Source organism: Ascaphus truei, chromosome 12, assembly GCF_040206685.1.
Source record: "Ascaphus truei isolate aAscTru1 chromosome 12, aAscTru1.hap1, whole genome shotgun sequence".
NCBI classification, from domain to species: Eukaryota; Metazoa; Chordata; class Amphibia; order Anura; family Ascaphidae; genus Ascaphus; species Ascaphus truei.
This window is the reverse complement of record NC_134494.1, coordinates 15,558,314-15,576,489: the sequence shown is the minus strand read 5'-3', so window position 1 is coordinate 15,576,489 and position 18,176 is coordinate 15,558,314. Positions and strand designations below refer to the sequence as shown.

The 18,176-nt window shown below is 47.1% G+C and overlaps 1 protein-coding gene across 4 annotated transcripts in view; it reads right to left on the bottom strand.

Annotated features, from left to right (window-relative positions):
- Positions 1-18,176, bottom strand: part of RASSF7 (Ras association domain family member 7) — a 61,920-nt gene that overhangs the window by 7,150 nt on the left and 36,594 nt on the right. For all 4 annotated transcript variants that reach the window (XM_075566794.1, XM_075566790.1, XM_075566793.1 and 1 more), the window contains exons 2-5: positions 15,166-15,371; positions 13,478-14,376; positions 8,094-8,256; positions 4,867-4,962 (exon numbers count right to left, since the gene is read on the bottom strand). In XM_075566794.1, the coding sequence (XP_075422909.1) occupies positions 4,867-4,962; positions 8,094-8,256; positions 13,478-14,376; positions 15,166-15,268 (1,261 nt within the window). In that variant the 5' untranslated portion in view covers positions 15,269-15,371. The remainder of the gene's footprint in view (positions 1-4,866; positions 4,963-8,093; positions 8,257-13,477; positions 14,377-15,165; positions 15,372-18,176) is intronic.

Here is an 18,176-nt window from a genome sequence, read left to right as displayed (position 1 = left end):
TAGGGGTCAGCAGATTCCTCTCCGGGCAGATTCCTCTAGGGGTCAGCAGATTCCTCTTCCTCTCCGGGCATGTTATTCTGTATCTGGAATTGCCCAGACATTGCTGTCCTTTCCTATCTGCTGGGATACATCCCTCGCTGTCACTCAGCCTTTCAGCTAACAAGAGTCTAGAGTGCATGCAATGGGGGCTTCATCCTGCCTCTTTGACAGGTATTCTTTTTCGCTAGCCCCCCAGTTTATTTCCCCTAGTGCACCATCTGTAAATTGACTGCATAACCTCTGTTCTTTTAATGTAACCATGTACAGCTCAACCCCTTTATAGCGCGATCCGTCACAGCGCGAATCCGCTTATAACGCGATGTGATTCTTTGGACCCCAAGCACAGCGTTATAAGGGGGTTGAGCTGTATTAAAACCAATAATAACTCTAAACGGTGTGATGGTACAGCTAAACCCTGTTATAGCGCGGTCCTCGGGGTCCACCCGAGACCACTGCATTTGTAACGGGGTCGCAAAAAAACAAAATGGCCGCCGCGCGCCCGATCGGGAGGGAGTAAGGAAGGAAGATGTGGCCGGAAGCCCTACACGTCCCCCCAGCAGCGGCCCTCCGAGTCCAGCCGCAACCTGCTCCTTACCTCCCACCACCGGCATCCACTTCCTCCCACCCCCCCCCGAGGCCCACACACCTAACGGCCCTCCGCGGCATAATCAGTTTCGGGCCTAGCCCACGTAGCCCTCCGAGTCCCAGCCTGCTCCTCACTCATCCTCCTCCCGACACCCCCCCCCCTCCTGATGCCAGTTCCGCTCCGATCTCCAAAAGTAGGGAGGGGGAGTGGGAGGTGTGAGTGTGGTATAGTGTGCTGTGAGTGCTGTGAGAGTGTGCTGGGAGTGTGTGCAGTGAGAGTGTGCAGTGAGAGTGTGCAGTGAGAGTGTGCAGTGAGAGTGTGTGCAGTGAGTGCGTGCAGTGAGTGCGTGCAGTGAGAGTGTGTGCTGTGAGAGTGTGTGCTGTGAGAGTGTGTGCAGTGAGAGTGTGTGCAGTGAGTGCTGGGAGTGCGTGCTGAGAGAGTGTGCAGTGTTTGCTGGGAGTGTGTGCAGTGAGTGCTGGGAGTGTGTGCTGTGAGCAGTGTGCAGTGAGTGCTGGGAGTGTGTGCAGTGTGTGCTGTGTGCAGTGAGTGCTGGGAGTGTGTGCAGTGAGTGCTGGGAGTGTGTGCAATGAGAGTGTGTGCAGGTAGTGTGTGCAGTGTGGCAAAAAAAAAAATTTTTTTTTTTTACAACGGGAGCCACGTGAAAACCGCGTTATAACGGGTCGCGCTATAACGGGGTTTAGCTGTATTAGGCTAAAAAGTGTACCACTACTTTAACTTTATTTTATTTACAAATTTACAATTCCACTTAATCTTGAAAGAAAGTGGGATTTATTGTAGAAAAACCCTCAAACTATTTTTTACAGTGTACAGTATGTGTAAAAAAAAATTTTTTGCTGTTTATTTAGCACTAGCTGAGAGACCCGGCGTTGCCCGGGATGTAAATGCGTAATAGGTAGTATTATTTATAAATTGTGGAACAATAGGTGACTGTTTGTTGTAAAGGTTGGATAATAATATTGAAAAGAAAGATGGAAGAAAATGTAATACGATGTTGTATAAAAATGGTTTATTGTAACCACACCACAGTACAATGTATATTTTGGTGGCATAAGTGATGTAAAAATCTGAGTCGTGTGAGGCGGCGGGTGGCGCGTGGGTTGTGAGTGCTGTGTGCGAGTGGGGGTCCTGCTAGGGTGTGAGGCGGCGGGTGGTGCGTGGGTTGTGAGTGCTGTCTGTGAGTGGGGGTCCTGCAAGGGTGTGAGGCGGCGGCTGGCGCGTGGGTTGTGAGTGCTGTCTGTGAGTGGGGGTCCTGCTAGGGTGTGAGGCGGTGGGTCAGTGATGTCGGTGCGTAGGGGCGGGAGGCAGCAGGTGTGTGTGGCGGCAGGTATGTGTCGAGTGTGGCGGGTGTCTGTTGAGTGCGTGCAGCGGCTGTGAGGCGGTGGGTGAAAGGCAGAGGCGGCCGGAGTAAGGGCGGGTGAAAGGCAGAGGCGAGGGTGGGGAGGCGGTAAGGCGGGCATGAAGGCGAAGGGCGGCGGGAAGGGGAGGAGGGGGTGGAGGAGGGGGGCAAGGGTTAGAGGAGGGGGGGCAAGGGTTAGAGGAGGGGGGGGAAGGGTTAGAGGAGGGGGGGGAAGGGTTAGAGGAGGGGGGGGAAGGGTTAGAGGAGGGGGGGGAAGGGTTAGAGGAGGGGGGGGAAGGGTTAGAGGAGGGGGGGGAAGGGTTAGAGGAGGGGGGGGAAGGGTTAGAGGAGGGGGGGGAAGGGTTAGAGGAGGGGGGGAAGGGTTAGAGGAGGGGGGGGGAAGGGTTAGAGGAGGGGGGGGAAGGGTTAGAGGAGGGGGGGGGGAAGGGTTAGAGGAGGGGGGGGAAGGGTTAGAGGAGGGGGGGGAAGGGTTAGAGGAGGGGGGGGAAGGGTTAGAGGAGGGGGGGGAAGGGTTAGAGGAGGGGGGGGGAAGGGTTAGAGGAGGGGGGGAAGGGTTAGAGGAGGGGGGGAAGGGTTAGAGGAGGGGGGGAAGGGTTAGAGGAGGGGGTGGAAGTGTGGGAGGGGGTGGGAGGGGAAAGGGGAAAAAGAGGTGGAGGGGGGGGAAGAGGAGCGGAGGGGGGGTGGAAAGGTGAGCGGAGGGGGGGTGAAGGGGAGCGGAGGGGAAAGGGGAAGGGGAGCGGAGGGGGGGAAGGGGAGCGGGGGGGGGGAAGGGGAGAAGTGGTGGGAAGGGGGAGGAGGGGGGGAGAAGTGGTGGGAAGGGGGAGGAGGGGGGGAGGTGGTGGAAAGGGGGAGAAGAGGGGAGGTGGTGGAAAGGGGGAGAAGGGGGGAGGTGGTGGAAAGGGGGAGAAGGGGGGAGGTGGTGGGAAGGGGGAGAAGGGGGGAGGTGGTGGGAAGGGGGGAGGTGGTGGGAAGGAGGAGGAGGGGGAAGGTGGTGGAAAGGGAGAGAAGGGGGGGGGTGGAAGGGAGGTGAAGGGGGGGGTGGAAGGGGGGTGGAAGGGGGGGGTGGAAGGGAGGTGAAGGGGGGGGTGGAGGTGAAGGGGGGGGGTGGAGGTGAAGGGGGGGGGTGGAGGTGAAGGGGGGGGGGGTGGAGGGGAGGTGGAGGGGGGGAGGTAAATGGGGAGGTGAAGGGGGGTGGAAGGGAGAAGTGGAGTGAGGGGAGGTGAAAGGGGGTGAGGGGAGGTGATGGGGGTGAAGGCCGCTCACTCACCCGTCCGGCAGGTCCCACGTGGATCTGAGGCGGGAGGCAGCGTGTTGTGGCCGCTCTCCCGCTGTGTCGGGGGCGCTCGCTCGCTCCCCCGCTGACTGTAGGGGCGGCGGCCGGGGGGGGGGGGGGGTATCGGGGAGACACTGACACTGGAGGGGAGGGGGGGGGGGGTGGAGGGGAGGTGAAGGGGGGTGGAGGGGAGGTGAAGGCCGCTCACTCACCCATCCGGCAGGTCCCACGTGGATCTGAGGCGGGAGGCAGCGTGTTGTGGCCGCTCCCCCGCTGTGTCCCGGGCGCCGCCATCTTGGGCACTCGGCGCCGCGAGGCAGTCTGCCTGGCCACTGGCTGTTCCCCCGCCGGGGAGGGGTGAGTTGTAGCGCCGGGGAGGGGGGGGGCATGTATATGTGTGGGGGGGGGAGAGGTGGGAGATATAGAGGGGGGGTCTCGCACGGCCGCTGACACTGGGTGGGGGGGGGGGGCGCTGAAGGGGTAATAATAGTGTGTGTGTCCCGCTGACTGTAGCGGCGCCGGGGGAGGGGGGGGTCGGGGTGAAAGCGCGGGAGACACGGGGAGAGGAGGAGGTGCGCGCGGGTGCTGCTAACTGTGAGCCCCGCTAATGTATGTAACAGTGTGTGTGTCCCTGTGTGTGTGTGTGTGTGTGTGTGTGTCCCTGTGTGTGTGTGTGTGTGTGTGTGTGTCCCTGTGTGTGTGTGTGTGTGTGTGTCCGTGTGTGTGTGTGTCCGTGTGTGTGTGTGTCCGTGTGTGTGTCCGTGTGTGTCCGTGTGTGTGTGTGTGTGTGTGTGTCCCTGTGTGTGTGTGTCCCTGTGTGTCCTTTGGCCCGTCACTCCGCCTCAGGCCAATGAGAGGTGTGCGGGGGCGGGCGGGCCAAGGGACCAATGAGATTTCCCCTAGGGACACCGGACATCCAGGCAGGCAAACATACAGTGCTTTCACTAATATAGTATAAGATAGGTTTAAATTGATGGATGTGTCTTTCTTCAACCTCCTCTACCAAGTTATTTAATAAACGGATTTTATCTTAATAAAGAGTACCACTACTTTAACCGCTGAATAAAACATGATGGGAGGGTGGATTTGGTTACAGGACAACACAAGGCAGTATACAATACACCCATATTAAAAAAATATATGATGGAAAACCCATGGGTGCATCTGAATGTCTTCTACAGGTCCCCAAACCTGGCTCATTCACCCAATTGTCACGTCATACAGTGGTTAAGGTGCAGACAAAGGATTCTGGGTAGTGATATGCGAATGATGTCATCTAGGACATGAATGTTGAATTGCGTTGAGTGACTACTACTTCCCACTAGCTTTTGGTGGGAAAGGACAGTTTGGGGCTGATCCTGGAGACATACGTCGGAGGGATTAGCAATTAATCTTAATGCTCTGTAGCCTCCCAGCACCATGGGTAACATCACCAATCAAAGATGGCCACCTTGCAGATCCCTGCTTTCACGTTAGGGTTGGCTTCAATTTGAGGGTAAATTTGAAAGAAGCGAGAGGTTTCCTTGCATGACAGACCCACCACCAAGAAGAGAAAAAGCAGCCAGCAAAGGGCCTCTCACACATACACACCCTCAGGGCTGAGCCTGGACACTAGCGGGTTCTGCAGGTTGCGGGGGTGGCCGAGTAGGTGCTTGGCTGTGATCCGGGAGTGAGAATCAGAGGGGCCTGAGAACGAGAGAAGAGGAAGGAAGTGTAAGACATCTTCTAGGCACAAGTGTCTTTAAAAAAGGAATATACACACACACACACACACACACACATTACATAATAGATGAAAAAAGACATGCGGCCCATCAAGTTCAACCTATGCTTACATTTAGACGACAGATACTTTATTCTATATCCGTACTTACAGTATATTGATCCAGAGGAAGGCAAACAAAAAACCCCAGTGTCATATCATCCAATGATATCTCATAAAGGGAAAATAAATTCCTTCCTGACTCCAAGAATTGGCAATCCGATTACTCCCTGGATCAACATCCTTCCCATGTTTACTTATTTGGTATATCCCTGTAAACCTTTCCTTTCTAAAAAGATGTCCAACCTTATTTTGAACATATCCATTGTATCTGCCATCACAGTCTCCATGGGTAATGAAGTCCACATTTTAACTGCCCTTTCTGTAAAGAACCCTTTCCTTTGTTGTTGGTGAAATCTCCTTTCTTCCAACCTTAAGGGATGCCCCAGAGTCCTTTGTACTGCGCTTGGGATGAATAGTTGATTTGAAAGCTCCTTGTACTGTCCCCAGATATATTTGTATATAGTTATCATATACCCTCTTAGACGCCTCTTTTCTAATGTAAATAAATCTAAATTTAGCTAGCCTCTCCTCATAAGTTAGAATGTCCATCCCCTTTATTAATTTGGTGGCTCTTCTCTGCACTCTCTCTAGTTCCATAATGTCTTTTCTTAGGATTGGTGCCCAAAATTGTACTCCATATTCAAGGTGTGGTCTTACTAATGCTTTGTAAAGGGGCATAATTATGTTTACTTCCCTTCCATCCATTGCCTGTTTAATGCAAGATAAGATTGTGTTTGCCTTTGCAGCTACTGCATGACTTTGGGCACTATTGCTAAGCCTGCTGTCTACAAGCACTCCTAAATCCTTCTCCTAATTTAGCCCCATTTAATTTGTAAGTCGCCTGTTTATTCTTGCTTCCCAAATGCATAACCTTACATTTATCTGTATTAAATCTCATCTGCTATTTACCTGCACAAGTTTCCAGTCTCTCCACATCCTTCTGGAGGGAAATTACATCCTGCTCTGATTCTATTACCTTACACAATTTAGTAGCAGCAGCAAAGATGTAGACGTTTGCTCTATGCCAAACTCAAGGTCATTAATAAACAAGTTAAAAAGCAGGGGTCCCAGTACCAATCCCTAAGGTACTCCACTCACAACTTTAGCCCAACCTGAAAAAGTTCCATTTATGTGGTTTTGATTACTTATGTATAGTTCACTAGCTTTTGGTGTTAGCTCATTTGAGCTCAGCTGTGTTCTATTCCACTAAGTGTATTTAGCTCTGTCCTGACTTTTTCAGTTGCTATACAGACTGTCCGGTCTTTACTCTCAGTGGGATCCTTTGCGAGCCCACGGTATGTATAGGGATTTCCCCTTTCATCTTTCCTGTCTAGGTCATCCTAGCACTGTATTATTTCTGTTTATTTGAGCATGTATGTGTGAGAGTGGTTTTTGTGTTATATTTTGCTTTAGGCTGCTCTTGGATCCTCGTTTAGTCTTAATCTGTTATTTTAATTTTCTCTGTGCTCTTGTTACCATGATAAATAAACCTTTTTGTATTTTTCTATATTTGATCAGTGTGCTGGTTTTGGGATTTTCTCTCTTTTCTGTGTTTCTATATATTTTTCCCATAGCCCCGCCATACCACTATATTAGTTGTACATTGTGGTTTTGATCTTCACTTATTAATTGATTTTTGGATGCGGTTATCTGTGTGTCAATAATAATATTCTCATGAGTAAAGGTAATTTAGTGAAACCCTTTGGCCAAAGCGTTATAAGCCTGCAAGCCGCGTCAAGGCATAACCTCCTCAAAGAAACAAATAAGGTTAGTCTGGCATGATCTATCCTTCATAAATCCATGCTGACTATTACTAATTTTGTTTTCCATTAGGGATTCCTGAATATTATCCAGTATTAAACCTTCAAGCAGCTTCTCCATTATTGAAGTCAGACTTACAGGTCTGTAATTCTCCAGTTGTGATCTAGTTCCCTTTTTAAATATAGGCACCACATCTGCTTGTGGTACTGAGCCTGTGGAAATGGAGTGGATGGAAGTGGAATATTAAATGTAACAGTTTGGCTATTATTAAACTTAACTCCTTGAGAACTCTTTATATGTATGCTATCGGTGTCAGGTGCCTTATTAACTTTAATTTTATCAAGCCGCCTATGAACTTCTTCCTTAGATAATATACAGTAGAAGTTGTGGCTTCCACCTGCGGCACTACAATTGCAATTGATTCTTCCCTGGTAAACACAGAGGCAAAGAATGTGTTTATTATCCTCTACTTTTTCCTTATCTCCAATAATCTGCCTGCCCATCTCACACTGAAAGGGTCCTATATTTTCTATTCTAATTTTTTTGTTATTAAGGTACTTAAAGAACTTTAGGGTTGACCTTACTTTCTATTGCAATCCTTTTTTCATTATCCATTTTTGCTAATTTGATTGCCCTTTTGCAATTTTTGTTACATTCCTTATAATTCTGATACGATGCCTCTGTCCCTTCTGACTTAAAGAATCTAAACGCCTTCCTCTTCTTGTCCATTTCCTCCCATACCTGTTTATTTAGCCACATTGGTTTTGACTTATTTCTTCTATACCTATTACCCAAGGGTATACACTGATAAGTGTGCTTTTCTAACAATGTTTTAAAGACTGCCCATTTATCTTCTACATTTTTCCCTGCAAAACCATCCTCCCAATGTATTGCTTGTAGATTAGACCTCAGTTTATTAAAATCTGCCTTTCTAAAGTTTAAGGTCTTTGTTGAACCCAAGTAATATGTTTTTTGATAATTTATTTCAAATGAGACCATGTTATGATCACTGTTACCCAAATGTTCCAGGACTCAGGAGCTTTTCTCCTGCCTGTATGTCCCTGGTCATCGATCGTCCCATGTACACCCAGGTAAGTAAAAATGTACAACTGCACCAAAAGGTGTTAAGTGCCCCGGCTCCAGTAGAATGTATGTATGTGTGTGACACACACACACCTCTGTAATAACCATGCATTGCAGGTCCTGTGGTTGAATTGAACACTCATCTTACCTCTTCTCCTGTGGTGTCCCTGGTCATCACTGGGCTCAGGCAGAGGCTCCTCATCAGGTCGTAGCTGTGCACTAGTTACCGAAGTTCCAGTCTGGAGAATGAACTGCTGCAGGTTACACTGTCTGAGGTCTTTATTTAACTCCTCCAGCTCTTGATTCCTGACCTGGAAAGAGAGACAAGGTGTCAGAACCCACAATACTGACCATTTATCAGGGACACCCTCTCAGCTTGGTGATAAATGCCACTTTGCTACTTTCTGGGTAAACATCTCTCGGTCCTAAGTCAGAGGAAGATAATGAGATGTTGCTCATATTACTCCCAGGTCCACATGGACCTCACTCTTTCCTGTGGTTAGCTTTGAAAAGACAAGGGACTCAAATCATTAAGGTGTGGAGGTTTACGGACCAAAGAGGTGATGCTTTAAGGGACAATCAAATAGGAAGCTACCGTATATGCGAGTTACACTGATGAATGAGACTGCCAATAAGTGAGACTGTCGTCTAATGAGCGAGTGAGGCCGCCTTCCAATGAGTGAAGCTCTCGCCCAATGAGAAGCACAGCCTTCCAATGAGTGAAGCTCTCGCCCAATGAGAAGCACGGCCTTTCAATATGAGTGAAGCTCTCGCCCAATGAGAAGCATGGCCTGCCAATATGAGTGAAGCTCCATCCCAATGAGAATCACAGCCTTCCAATGAGTAAAGCTCCATCCCAATGAATAAAGCACAGCCTGCCAATGAGTAAAGCACAGCCTTCCAATGAGTAAAGCACAGCCTTCCAATGAGTAAAGCACAGCCTTCCAATGAGTAAAGCACAGCCTTCCAATGAGTGAAGCTTTGAGTAAGATCGCTTTGCAATAAGCGAGATTGTCTCCCAATGAGTGACAGCCACACTTCACTATTAAACTGCCGTCTAAATCATTGAGACTGCTTCCTAGGGAGTGCAATTCTCTTCTGAGTGACGTTCTTAAGAGACTACGTTCTCTTGAGCGATCCTGTTTCCAAATGATTGTGACGGTCTTCCAGTAAGTGAGACTGCCTTTTAATGAGTGCTATTTACTGGTGTGTGCAACTGCCTTTCAATGATGCTAATTATTTTCTCTAACTTTACATTCTAAATAAACAGGGTTTAATGTAGCTACAAAATGGAGTCATACATTTAGGGATTAACTAAATGGGAGTGGCTATAGGGGAGCAACAGAAGGAGTTATAGGGAGCGGTTATATGGAGCAATAGCAGGAGTTATAGGGAGAAGTTATATGGGCAATAGTAGGAGGTGTAGGGAGTGGTTATATGGAGTAATAGGAGGAGTTATAGGGAGAAGTTATATGGGCAATAGGAGGAGTTATAGGGAGTAATAGGAGGAGTTGTAGGGAGCAGTTATATGGATCAATAGGAGTTATAGGGAGGGGTTATATGGATCAGTAGGAGGAGTTATAGGGAGAGGTTATATTATTTTTCAAATATTTTACCAGGAAGTAATACTTTGAGAGTTACCTCTCGTTTTCAAGTATATCCTGGGCATAGAGTTAAGATGACAAATACATGGTTACAAATAGTTACATACCGTAAGTGAACAGGATTATACATTATATACAAGACATTGCATGCACAGTTAGAGATAATATATATTATAGGCGTATTTAACATTTATAGACCAGATTAAAATGTGAGACAGCCTTAGTTTTGAAAGAACTTTGACTGGTGGTGGCTGTGAGAGTCTCAGGTAGACTGTTCCAGTTTTGGAGTGCACCATAAGAGAAGGAGGAGCAGCCGGATACTTTGTTGAGCCTTGGAACCATGAACAGTCTTTTGGAGTCAGATCTCAGATAAGTGCTACATGTGGTAGGGGTGAGGAGCTTGTTCAGATAGCTGGGTAGCTTGCCCGAAAGCATTTAAAGGCAAGACAGGAAATGTGAACTTTGCGCCTAGACTCAAGTGATGACCAATCTAGTTCTTTGAGCATTTCGCAGTGATGTGTGTTGTAGTTGGATTGGAGAACAAAATGGCATATTGAATTGTAGAGGGTGTCAAGTTTGCTAAGGTGGGTTTGGGGTGCCGAGCTGTATACTATGTCCCCGTAGTCTATAATTGGCATTAGCATCTGCTGTGTGATATGCTTTCTGACCAGCAGACTTAGGGAGGATTTGTTCCTGAAAAGTACACCTAGTTTGGCATAAGTTTTGGATGTCAGGGTATCGATGTGCATCCCGAATGTTAAAATGGGAGTCAAACCATATGCCCAAGTATTTAAAACTAGTAACAGGAGTTAGGGAGGTATTAGCGTTGGTTCTGATCTTGAAGCTTTAAGAATTTAGTCTTGGTCCCAAATACCATTGTTACAGTCTTTTCAGTGTTTAAAAACAGTTTGTTTTGGGAAATCCAATTTTCAAGTCTGAAAAAGTCAGATTGAGGTATGTGTTCAAGGTCGGAGAGGCTAGGGCTGTGTGCATATAGGATTGTGTCATCCGCATACATGTGTACTGAAGCTCCCTTGCAAGCTGTTGGAAGATCATTGATGAACACTGAGAAGAGTAGAGGCCCCAGAACAGAGCCTTGCGGGACACCACAGGTGATATCCAGGGGGTTGTAGTTGGAGCCTGAGATGGACACATGTTGGGATCTACCTGATAGGTAGGACTGAAACCAGTTTAAAGCATGCTTCCCTATTCCAGAGCTCTGGAGTTTGTTAAGCAAGATAACATGGTCAACAGTATAAAAAGCATTTGCAAATCTAGGAATATTGCACCAGTGAGTTATCCCAGTTCCATTCCACACTGGATTTCATTGTAAACTTTTAGAAGGGTAGTTACCATGGAGGGGTGGGGGCGAAAGCCAGATTGGAATTGGCTACGGAAAATTGTCTTGGTATAGTAATCACTTAATTGGGAGTGAACACATTTTTCCATGACTTTGGATAGTATTGGGAGAAGAGAGATTGGCATGTAGTTTGAGACAGTGTTAAAGCAATAGGGAGCGGTTATATGGAGAAATAGGAGTTATTTGATACCTGCATTACAATGAGATGTATTCATTTTTGTATTTTTTCGAGCAAAATTTTTTCTGGATGGTTTATAAAAAGTGTCCACAAGAGGGCACCAGTGTTAATTGAACATACACCAGCTGTCTAATACAGAAATAATACAGTCTCACAGGTCTGCAGCCCTGCCTTTCCCCATTATCTCTTGGCATACAATGCTTGCACTGCAAGCCAGGGATTCTGGGAAATTACAAGCAAATGAGCACTCACTGTGTCGCCTTTTGCTCCTTGTCCATTTTAAAACATGGATCTGAACAAGTTCCTCACCCCTACCACATGCAGCATTTATCCGAGATCTGACTCCAAAAGACTGTTCATGGTCCCAAGGTTCAGCAAAGTATCCGGCCGCTCCTCCTTCTCTTACCGTGCACCCCAAAACTGGAACAACCTACCAGAGGCTCTCACAGCCATCACCAGTTTAAGTTCTTTCAAAACTAAAGCTGTCTCACATTGTTACTGGTCTGTAACTGTTTCATACGCTAATAATAATAATAATAATAATAATAATAATATATATATATATATATATATATATATATATATATATATATAATCTTTAACTGTGCATGCTATGTCTTGTATCTAACGTATACCCTGTTCACTTATGTAACTATGTATTTGTAACTATGTATTGTTTGTCATCTTAACTCTATGCCCAGGACATATTTGGAAACGAGAGGTAACTCTCGATGTATTACTTCCTGGTAAAATATTTTTATAAATAAAATAAATATAAGCCCGCCATCCGCTTTTCAGTTAAAATACAAGAACTATAAAATAAAAAAAATTCTAGTTATCGCACAATCCCACATATCACGAGGCAGATATTACAGAGATCAGTTGGGTCCTGGAAGGCTTTTCTAGTGAATAAAACTATAATGCTATGAAGGGCAAATGAATATCAATACTTTTTATTGACATGTTCTATTTATTACGGGGGTCCCTTTTTTCTTTGATCTTCAGAGAACAGGTTAACAAGATGCCTATGGAACAGGAACAGGCTCTTCAAATACAACACCCCTGCTTTTTAACCGCACCTCGGGCCGTGCATGTATATTTTAGATGTGATTTTCATCTTGCACGTCTATTTTGTGTGAATACATTTTTCTTGTATAGCGCCATCGGTGTACACAGCACTATACGGATCATTTTTGCAGGCACGAAAGCCTGCCCTGTAGAGCTTACAATCTATGTTTTTGGTGCCCGAGGCACAGGGAGATAAAGTGACTTGCCCCAGTCACAGGCCTCCCTGATTCAAAACGCAGTGTCGTGGTTTGCAGAGTTCGTGCTTTTTCCTCAATGAGCCGCTCCTATATTGCTAATTTAAACACACCCTGTGTCACATTGTCAGTGTCACCGTGTCACCCTGCATGTGAAGGAACCGACAGGATGGGCCATAGGTCCCCTCTGCCTAGGTCACCCTGCAGTGGTAAGGGCGGGCTCAACAGGTTGTAGGCCCCGTCTGTCACCCTTCTTTGGTTGGGACAGACTCGTCATTCTGTAGGTCCCTTCTGCGCGTCACACTGCAGTGGGAGGGACAGACTCCTTGGCTCATCTATGACACCTGCTATCTATATATACTACCATAAAATGATTTATTTGTAGAGAATCCCTCCCAGCCCTTTAGGCGTTTGTTCATATCCAAGTGATATGTTTCATTACATCCGTTAGTAAACATTTAAACAAATATTTTATTAAAAGCCACTCACTGAGTCACGTATTAAATACACACATATACAAAGCATCATTTACATGTAAAAATGTTAGAAGGCATGACATTGTTATATAGCGAATGGTTTATTAGACTATATACAATTCCACTCCCACCTGTAGCCAGGGTTAGGAAACTTGGTATTGGTATAATGTTTAAGGGTCAATCCCACTTAACTCATTAAACATGGCATTGCCGTTAAGTCACTCTGGTCCTACCTGGGACTGACCTTTTAACCAATAAACGGGTCAATGCTATTTGATCACTTTGGTCATTAATCCATTCTAACTGACCCTTTAGCCTTTTAAAGCAGGTCACCGTCTTTAAGACCCTTTGGTCCAACGTGGGACGGACTCATTAATAACTATGTTCTGTTCACATTTATTTTCCAATACTAACTAATATTTGCGATGGGACGTTTACACGTTTGTTTAACGTACAGTGTGAAATGTATTTGAAGGACATTTTTGTTTTTTCGTGATATTCAATAAAAACCAAAGACAGGCTGAGCCTGTCCCTGATGATTGGGGTCACGTGCTCCTCTTCCGTCAAGACAGCAGTAACCTTATTATAAGCTGCTTTACCTCTACATGACTAACCCCAGCCTAATCCTCCTGCAGGTGAGCAGAAAGCCTACCTGGAGGTTTCTCTTTGCCTCCTCGCATGCCCTTTCCACATTGGATAAGTTGCTCTCCAACTGCTGGCCCTGCCCCATCTTGGCCTCCATCTCCTTCCTCATCTTGGCCATCATGTTCTCCAGCTCAGCCTTGCTGGGCTCTCCTGCCACCCTCTTTGAGGTCTCCCTATGAATCTCCAACTCTAAGGCCTCCGTCTTGTCACTCAGTTCCTGAATCTTTAGGACGTACTCTTCCAACGTGGTCCTCAGCCGCCTCATCCTCTCCTGCCTCTCTTGCTCCTCCGCCCTCTCCCTCTGGAACTCATCCTGCCAAAACACCTCCTCTTCCAGCTCTGCCTCATTGTGGCGTACTAGCCTGTCCAGGAAAGCTAACTCGTCGTCCTGTTCAGGTTCACTGGCCATGCCCCTCTCCCATGTTTGGATGTCCTTGCCCATAGATACATTTTGCATCTCCATAGAGTGGAGTTGCTCCTGTTGGCGTACCACCATTTTGAACAGCTCCTCTTTGCTGGGGTGCCCATGGGAAGCACCATCTTTAGCATTCGTGCCATTTTGCTGTCTCTGCCTGTGCTTGACCAGGAGATCGCTGGAGCTCATGGGCCCAAGACTAAAAGTCAGCGATTTCTTGGGCTCCTTTGACCTTGTGACCTCCGTGCCCAGCGACCGGGGATTATGGGGCAGGCTGGATCTGACATAAGTCCTCTCTGGGGGAACGGGGAGGGCAAGTGTGTCCGAGGAGGGCCGCTCAGCCAGGCTGGGCCCTGTGCGCCTTAAGATAAAGTGAACATCATTGGCATATTGTCCGCACTTGGCCAGGAACTCTAGAGGCTTCTCGTGGGGCAGGAGCTGTCTCTCCTTGTCCCGGAGAGTCTGGATAAGGATGTAACGTCCGGTCTGACCTGAGAGAGAGAGAGAGAGAATACAACTGTGAGGTGTATATAGTGACCATTACCTGAATACTGCACCAGTGAACAAAATACTCCCATTGAAAATTACATCCAAGAGACCCAACAATCAAAATGTTCCATTCCGCAAAGATCTTATATTATTGCAGCCAATGTCTTGGAACCTTCACAAATTGAGCCCTCTGATTGGTTCCACCAACATCACTCTAGTTGGCTCAGGCTGTTGCCAGGGCTACACTGACACCCCTCTTCCACCATCAAATCTCTAGGAATGTTCCATGCAGCCAAATTTCACAGGGTCTAAAATAGGAAGTTTTGGGCTGTGTTCAATAAGAATAATTTCTGTACGCAGCTTTCATGACAAACGCGGTCCGTTTGTGAGATGGGATATTATTGGTCTGTGCCTCCATTCTATCCAGACGTAGAATAGGCAAATTGCAGCCACGACTTGCTTAGCAATGACTAATGAAGCCCGTCAGAGCTGAACCGCTGGGCAATTCTCTCTACACTACCTCCATCCCCACCTTGGATCACTAACCATGGTGTGGAGGAGAAGAGTTATTTGCAGACGTCAACCTGAGCAGCTGCAGTTGCGCTGTCCCAATGAATTTTGGCCAACAACTTGCCTGGACAGTGATCAACAGACTGAAGAACCTTGTGCACCTAAGTTCACAGTGGTATGGTGCGACTTGGTGGTAGCAGGGAGGGCCTGATGAGCTTGGCCAAAGTGGTCGTTAGTTTCAATGGGTGCGTGAAACCGCAGGAGGATTCTAGGACACTTACCGATGGCCTGCGCCAGCGCGATGACCACATCCTGGCAGGACGTCTGCTCTGACACCCCGCAGACTACGCGCGGCACCCCATCCACCCAGACTTTCAGCTCCATCCCGGGCACGAGGGAAGGTGGGGGGGAGGGTCAGGGATTGCAGGATACGGCAGAGGAGTAAAGGTGGTTAGTATCTCCTCATCGCGGTGCAGGATGGGCGATTCTATACACAAAGAAGGAAGAAACACAGATTTAAGGCCCCAGTCTTAATATATAACAAACACACACACTAAAAAATGAAAGTACTTCGCTATCAAACATACATATGTGTGTTTGTACAATTTATAGGTGTCTGAGGGGGGAACTTTTATTCATTTTTTTTTTTGAGTAGGTAGGCCTTCAACTTTAACACGAGTTGTAATGGAGGTGGCTAAAATTCCCTCTCCCTATAATGAGGTTCAGAGGGAGAAGTAGATACAAAATTGACTAACACAGAGAACATACATATGTGTGATACACACACACACACACACACACACACACACACCTCTACCCCCTCTTCAGTCACCAAAAACAGCCTAGGCAGGGTAAACTGGCTGGACTCACTGGGGGGTTTGGGAGAGAGAAAGATGGTCGCCCCTCCCAGAAACGGGGCGGAGACGCAGGTGAGTCAGAGCTCAGAAATCCCAGGACAACGCATGCAAATCCAACTCAGGGTTATTTATAAATTCGACACAGTGTCACCACTACCAAACCCCGTCATTACAAGCGAAGCACAGAGTGTGCGGGGGAACGCTTGAGGCTTATGTTTCGAAAGATTAAAGCCATCAGCATAAATCATGTATTTTACATCACGTGAGGCAGGATTGAGTAACCACACTGCTAGTGTATGCATATAAAATCAATGTACGTACAGGCATACCCCGGTTTAAGGGCACTCACTTTAAGTACACTCACGAGTAAGGACATATTGCCCAATAGGCAAACGGCAGCTCGCGCATGCGCCTGTCAGCACGTCCTGAACAGCAATACTGGCTCCCTATCTGTACCGAAGCTGTGCGCAAGCGGGGAGACTATAGAGCCTGTTATGCACGTATATGATGATTGCAGTACAGTACATGCATCGATAAGTGGGGAAAAGGTAGTGCTTCACTTTAAGTACATTTTCACTTTACATACATGCTCTGGTCCCATTGCGTACGTTAATGCGGAGTATGCCTGTATAATACATACATGGCACACCCGAGTATATGCGATCAATCTATTAGCTAAAGCGCGCATGTGTACCACACACAAAAAAATTAAACCTGTGTTTGATCTGTGTGTGTGTGTGTGTGTGTGTGTGTGTGTGTGTGTCAACATTAGATAACACAGAAATATGAGACACACACAGGATCAGCACAGAGTGCGTTACTCAACACTCCATGGAGCTCAGGTACACAAAAGCGATGTTTCGGGTCACGACCGTTTCTCACGCCTCTGGTACCACACTCGGGTGACCTGAAATGTCACTTTTTACTGTCTGCACTCCTCTGTTCAAACGCATAAAGAACACTTTATTGGCATCTACGTGAGCTACCTGGAGCTGCGAGTAACCCACTCCGGTGTGACGAGTCGGTATGTATGATTGTGTACTCTGGGTACTGGACAAAACATGGGGTTCCCAACGCCCTCATTACATAACAGAATACAACACAAAAGATGACCAGCCCATAGGATTGGCAAAAAGTTGTGTAGGATATTGATGGAACAGCGACATGATTTCAGAGAACCTCCTCTTGCTTTAAGATGAGCACAACAATAATGGGATGTTAAGGCCATGCCAACGAGACGGACACCATGTTGACGAAGGCAACATAACAGGGCGTTTCCTGGACCTTGAACGGACGTTAGGAGCGGAGCATTGTGGGTGTAGGCCAGGGGGGAGATCGCCAGACAGATATAAAGTGGGTGGGACAGTTGGGTAGCTTGGATACAGGCCCCTGTGGCAGTGAAAGCGTCAACATCGTTAATGAGCGAGTAAATTAATCAGGGAGGAATGCAGGACAGCTCAGCCGCAGCAGCGCACCTTGGGAGCTCACTGCAGGAAACTATGCCCCAGGATCTCGTACCACTCAAATTTCCGGGAGCCAGAAACGTTAGCGGATAAATCTCTGATCCTCCATGATCATAAACAAACAGTATTGTGGTCCAGGGATGCGTTAGGGGATCTGGCACCAAAGGGGTTAATAAAACCATCCACACTACAATATTGATTGTCCTCTCCGCTGCCACACAACCTGCCACTGCCCCACCCCACCCCACACACACACCTTCCACTGCCCCCCCCCCACAAACCTTCCACACAACCTGCCACTGCCCACACACACAACCACTGCCCCCTCCCCATCTGTTTTGCCACTGCGCGCCACACACACACACCACTGCCCCCCCCCCCCCTCACCTCTTTTGGTTCCCCTCCCCACACAATCTGCCACTGCCCACAAGCACACCTCCCCGCCTGCCCTTTACACATGTTCAGTTTATTTTTTTTATAGAGCACGGAGTAAAAAACTACAATTTAGAGAGTCAATCCCAAGTAGCAGGTTTAAAAAAAAATAAAAAAATACTTTTTTGTTTTAAAAACAACTTGTAAAGTGTAATTGGCTTCCTAAGAAAGATGTGTTTTTTTTTTTTTTTTAAATCACCCTAAAGGAACGGTCCGACTTTTTAAAAATATTTTTAAATGAGTCGCATTTCTCAGGGAACACTGAATTCAGATCAGCCACTTTATCTGTTTAACCAATGATGGCTTCATAATTGCACTGCAAACAAGAGAAGCAGAGCAAAGATAACATTTTACCTAGGGCTTTGGGAACAGAGAAACAGTCTCATCACCAAAAGACAATAGATAAAGATTGTAAAAAAAAACAAACAAAAAAAAAAAAAAAACTCCCAAGCTTTTCTCCACCATGGAGATAGAGATTTACAATGAGCCGATTGAAGTCGTCCTATACTTTTTAAAACTATTAAATGCCACGGTACTCAA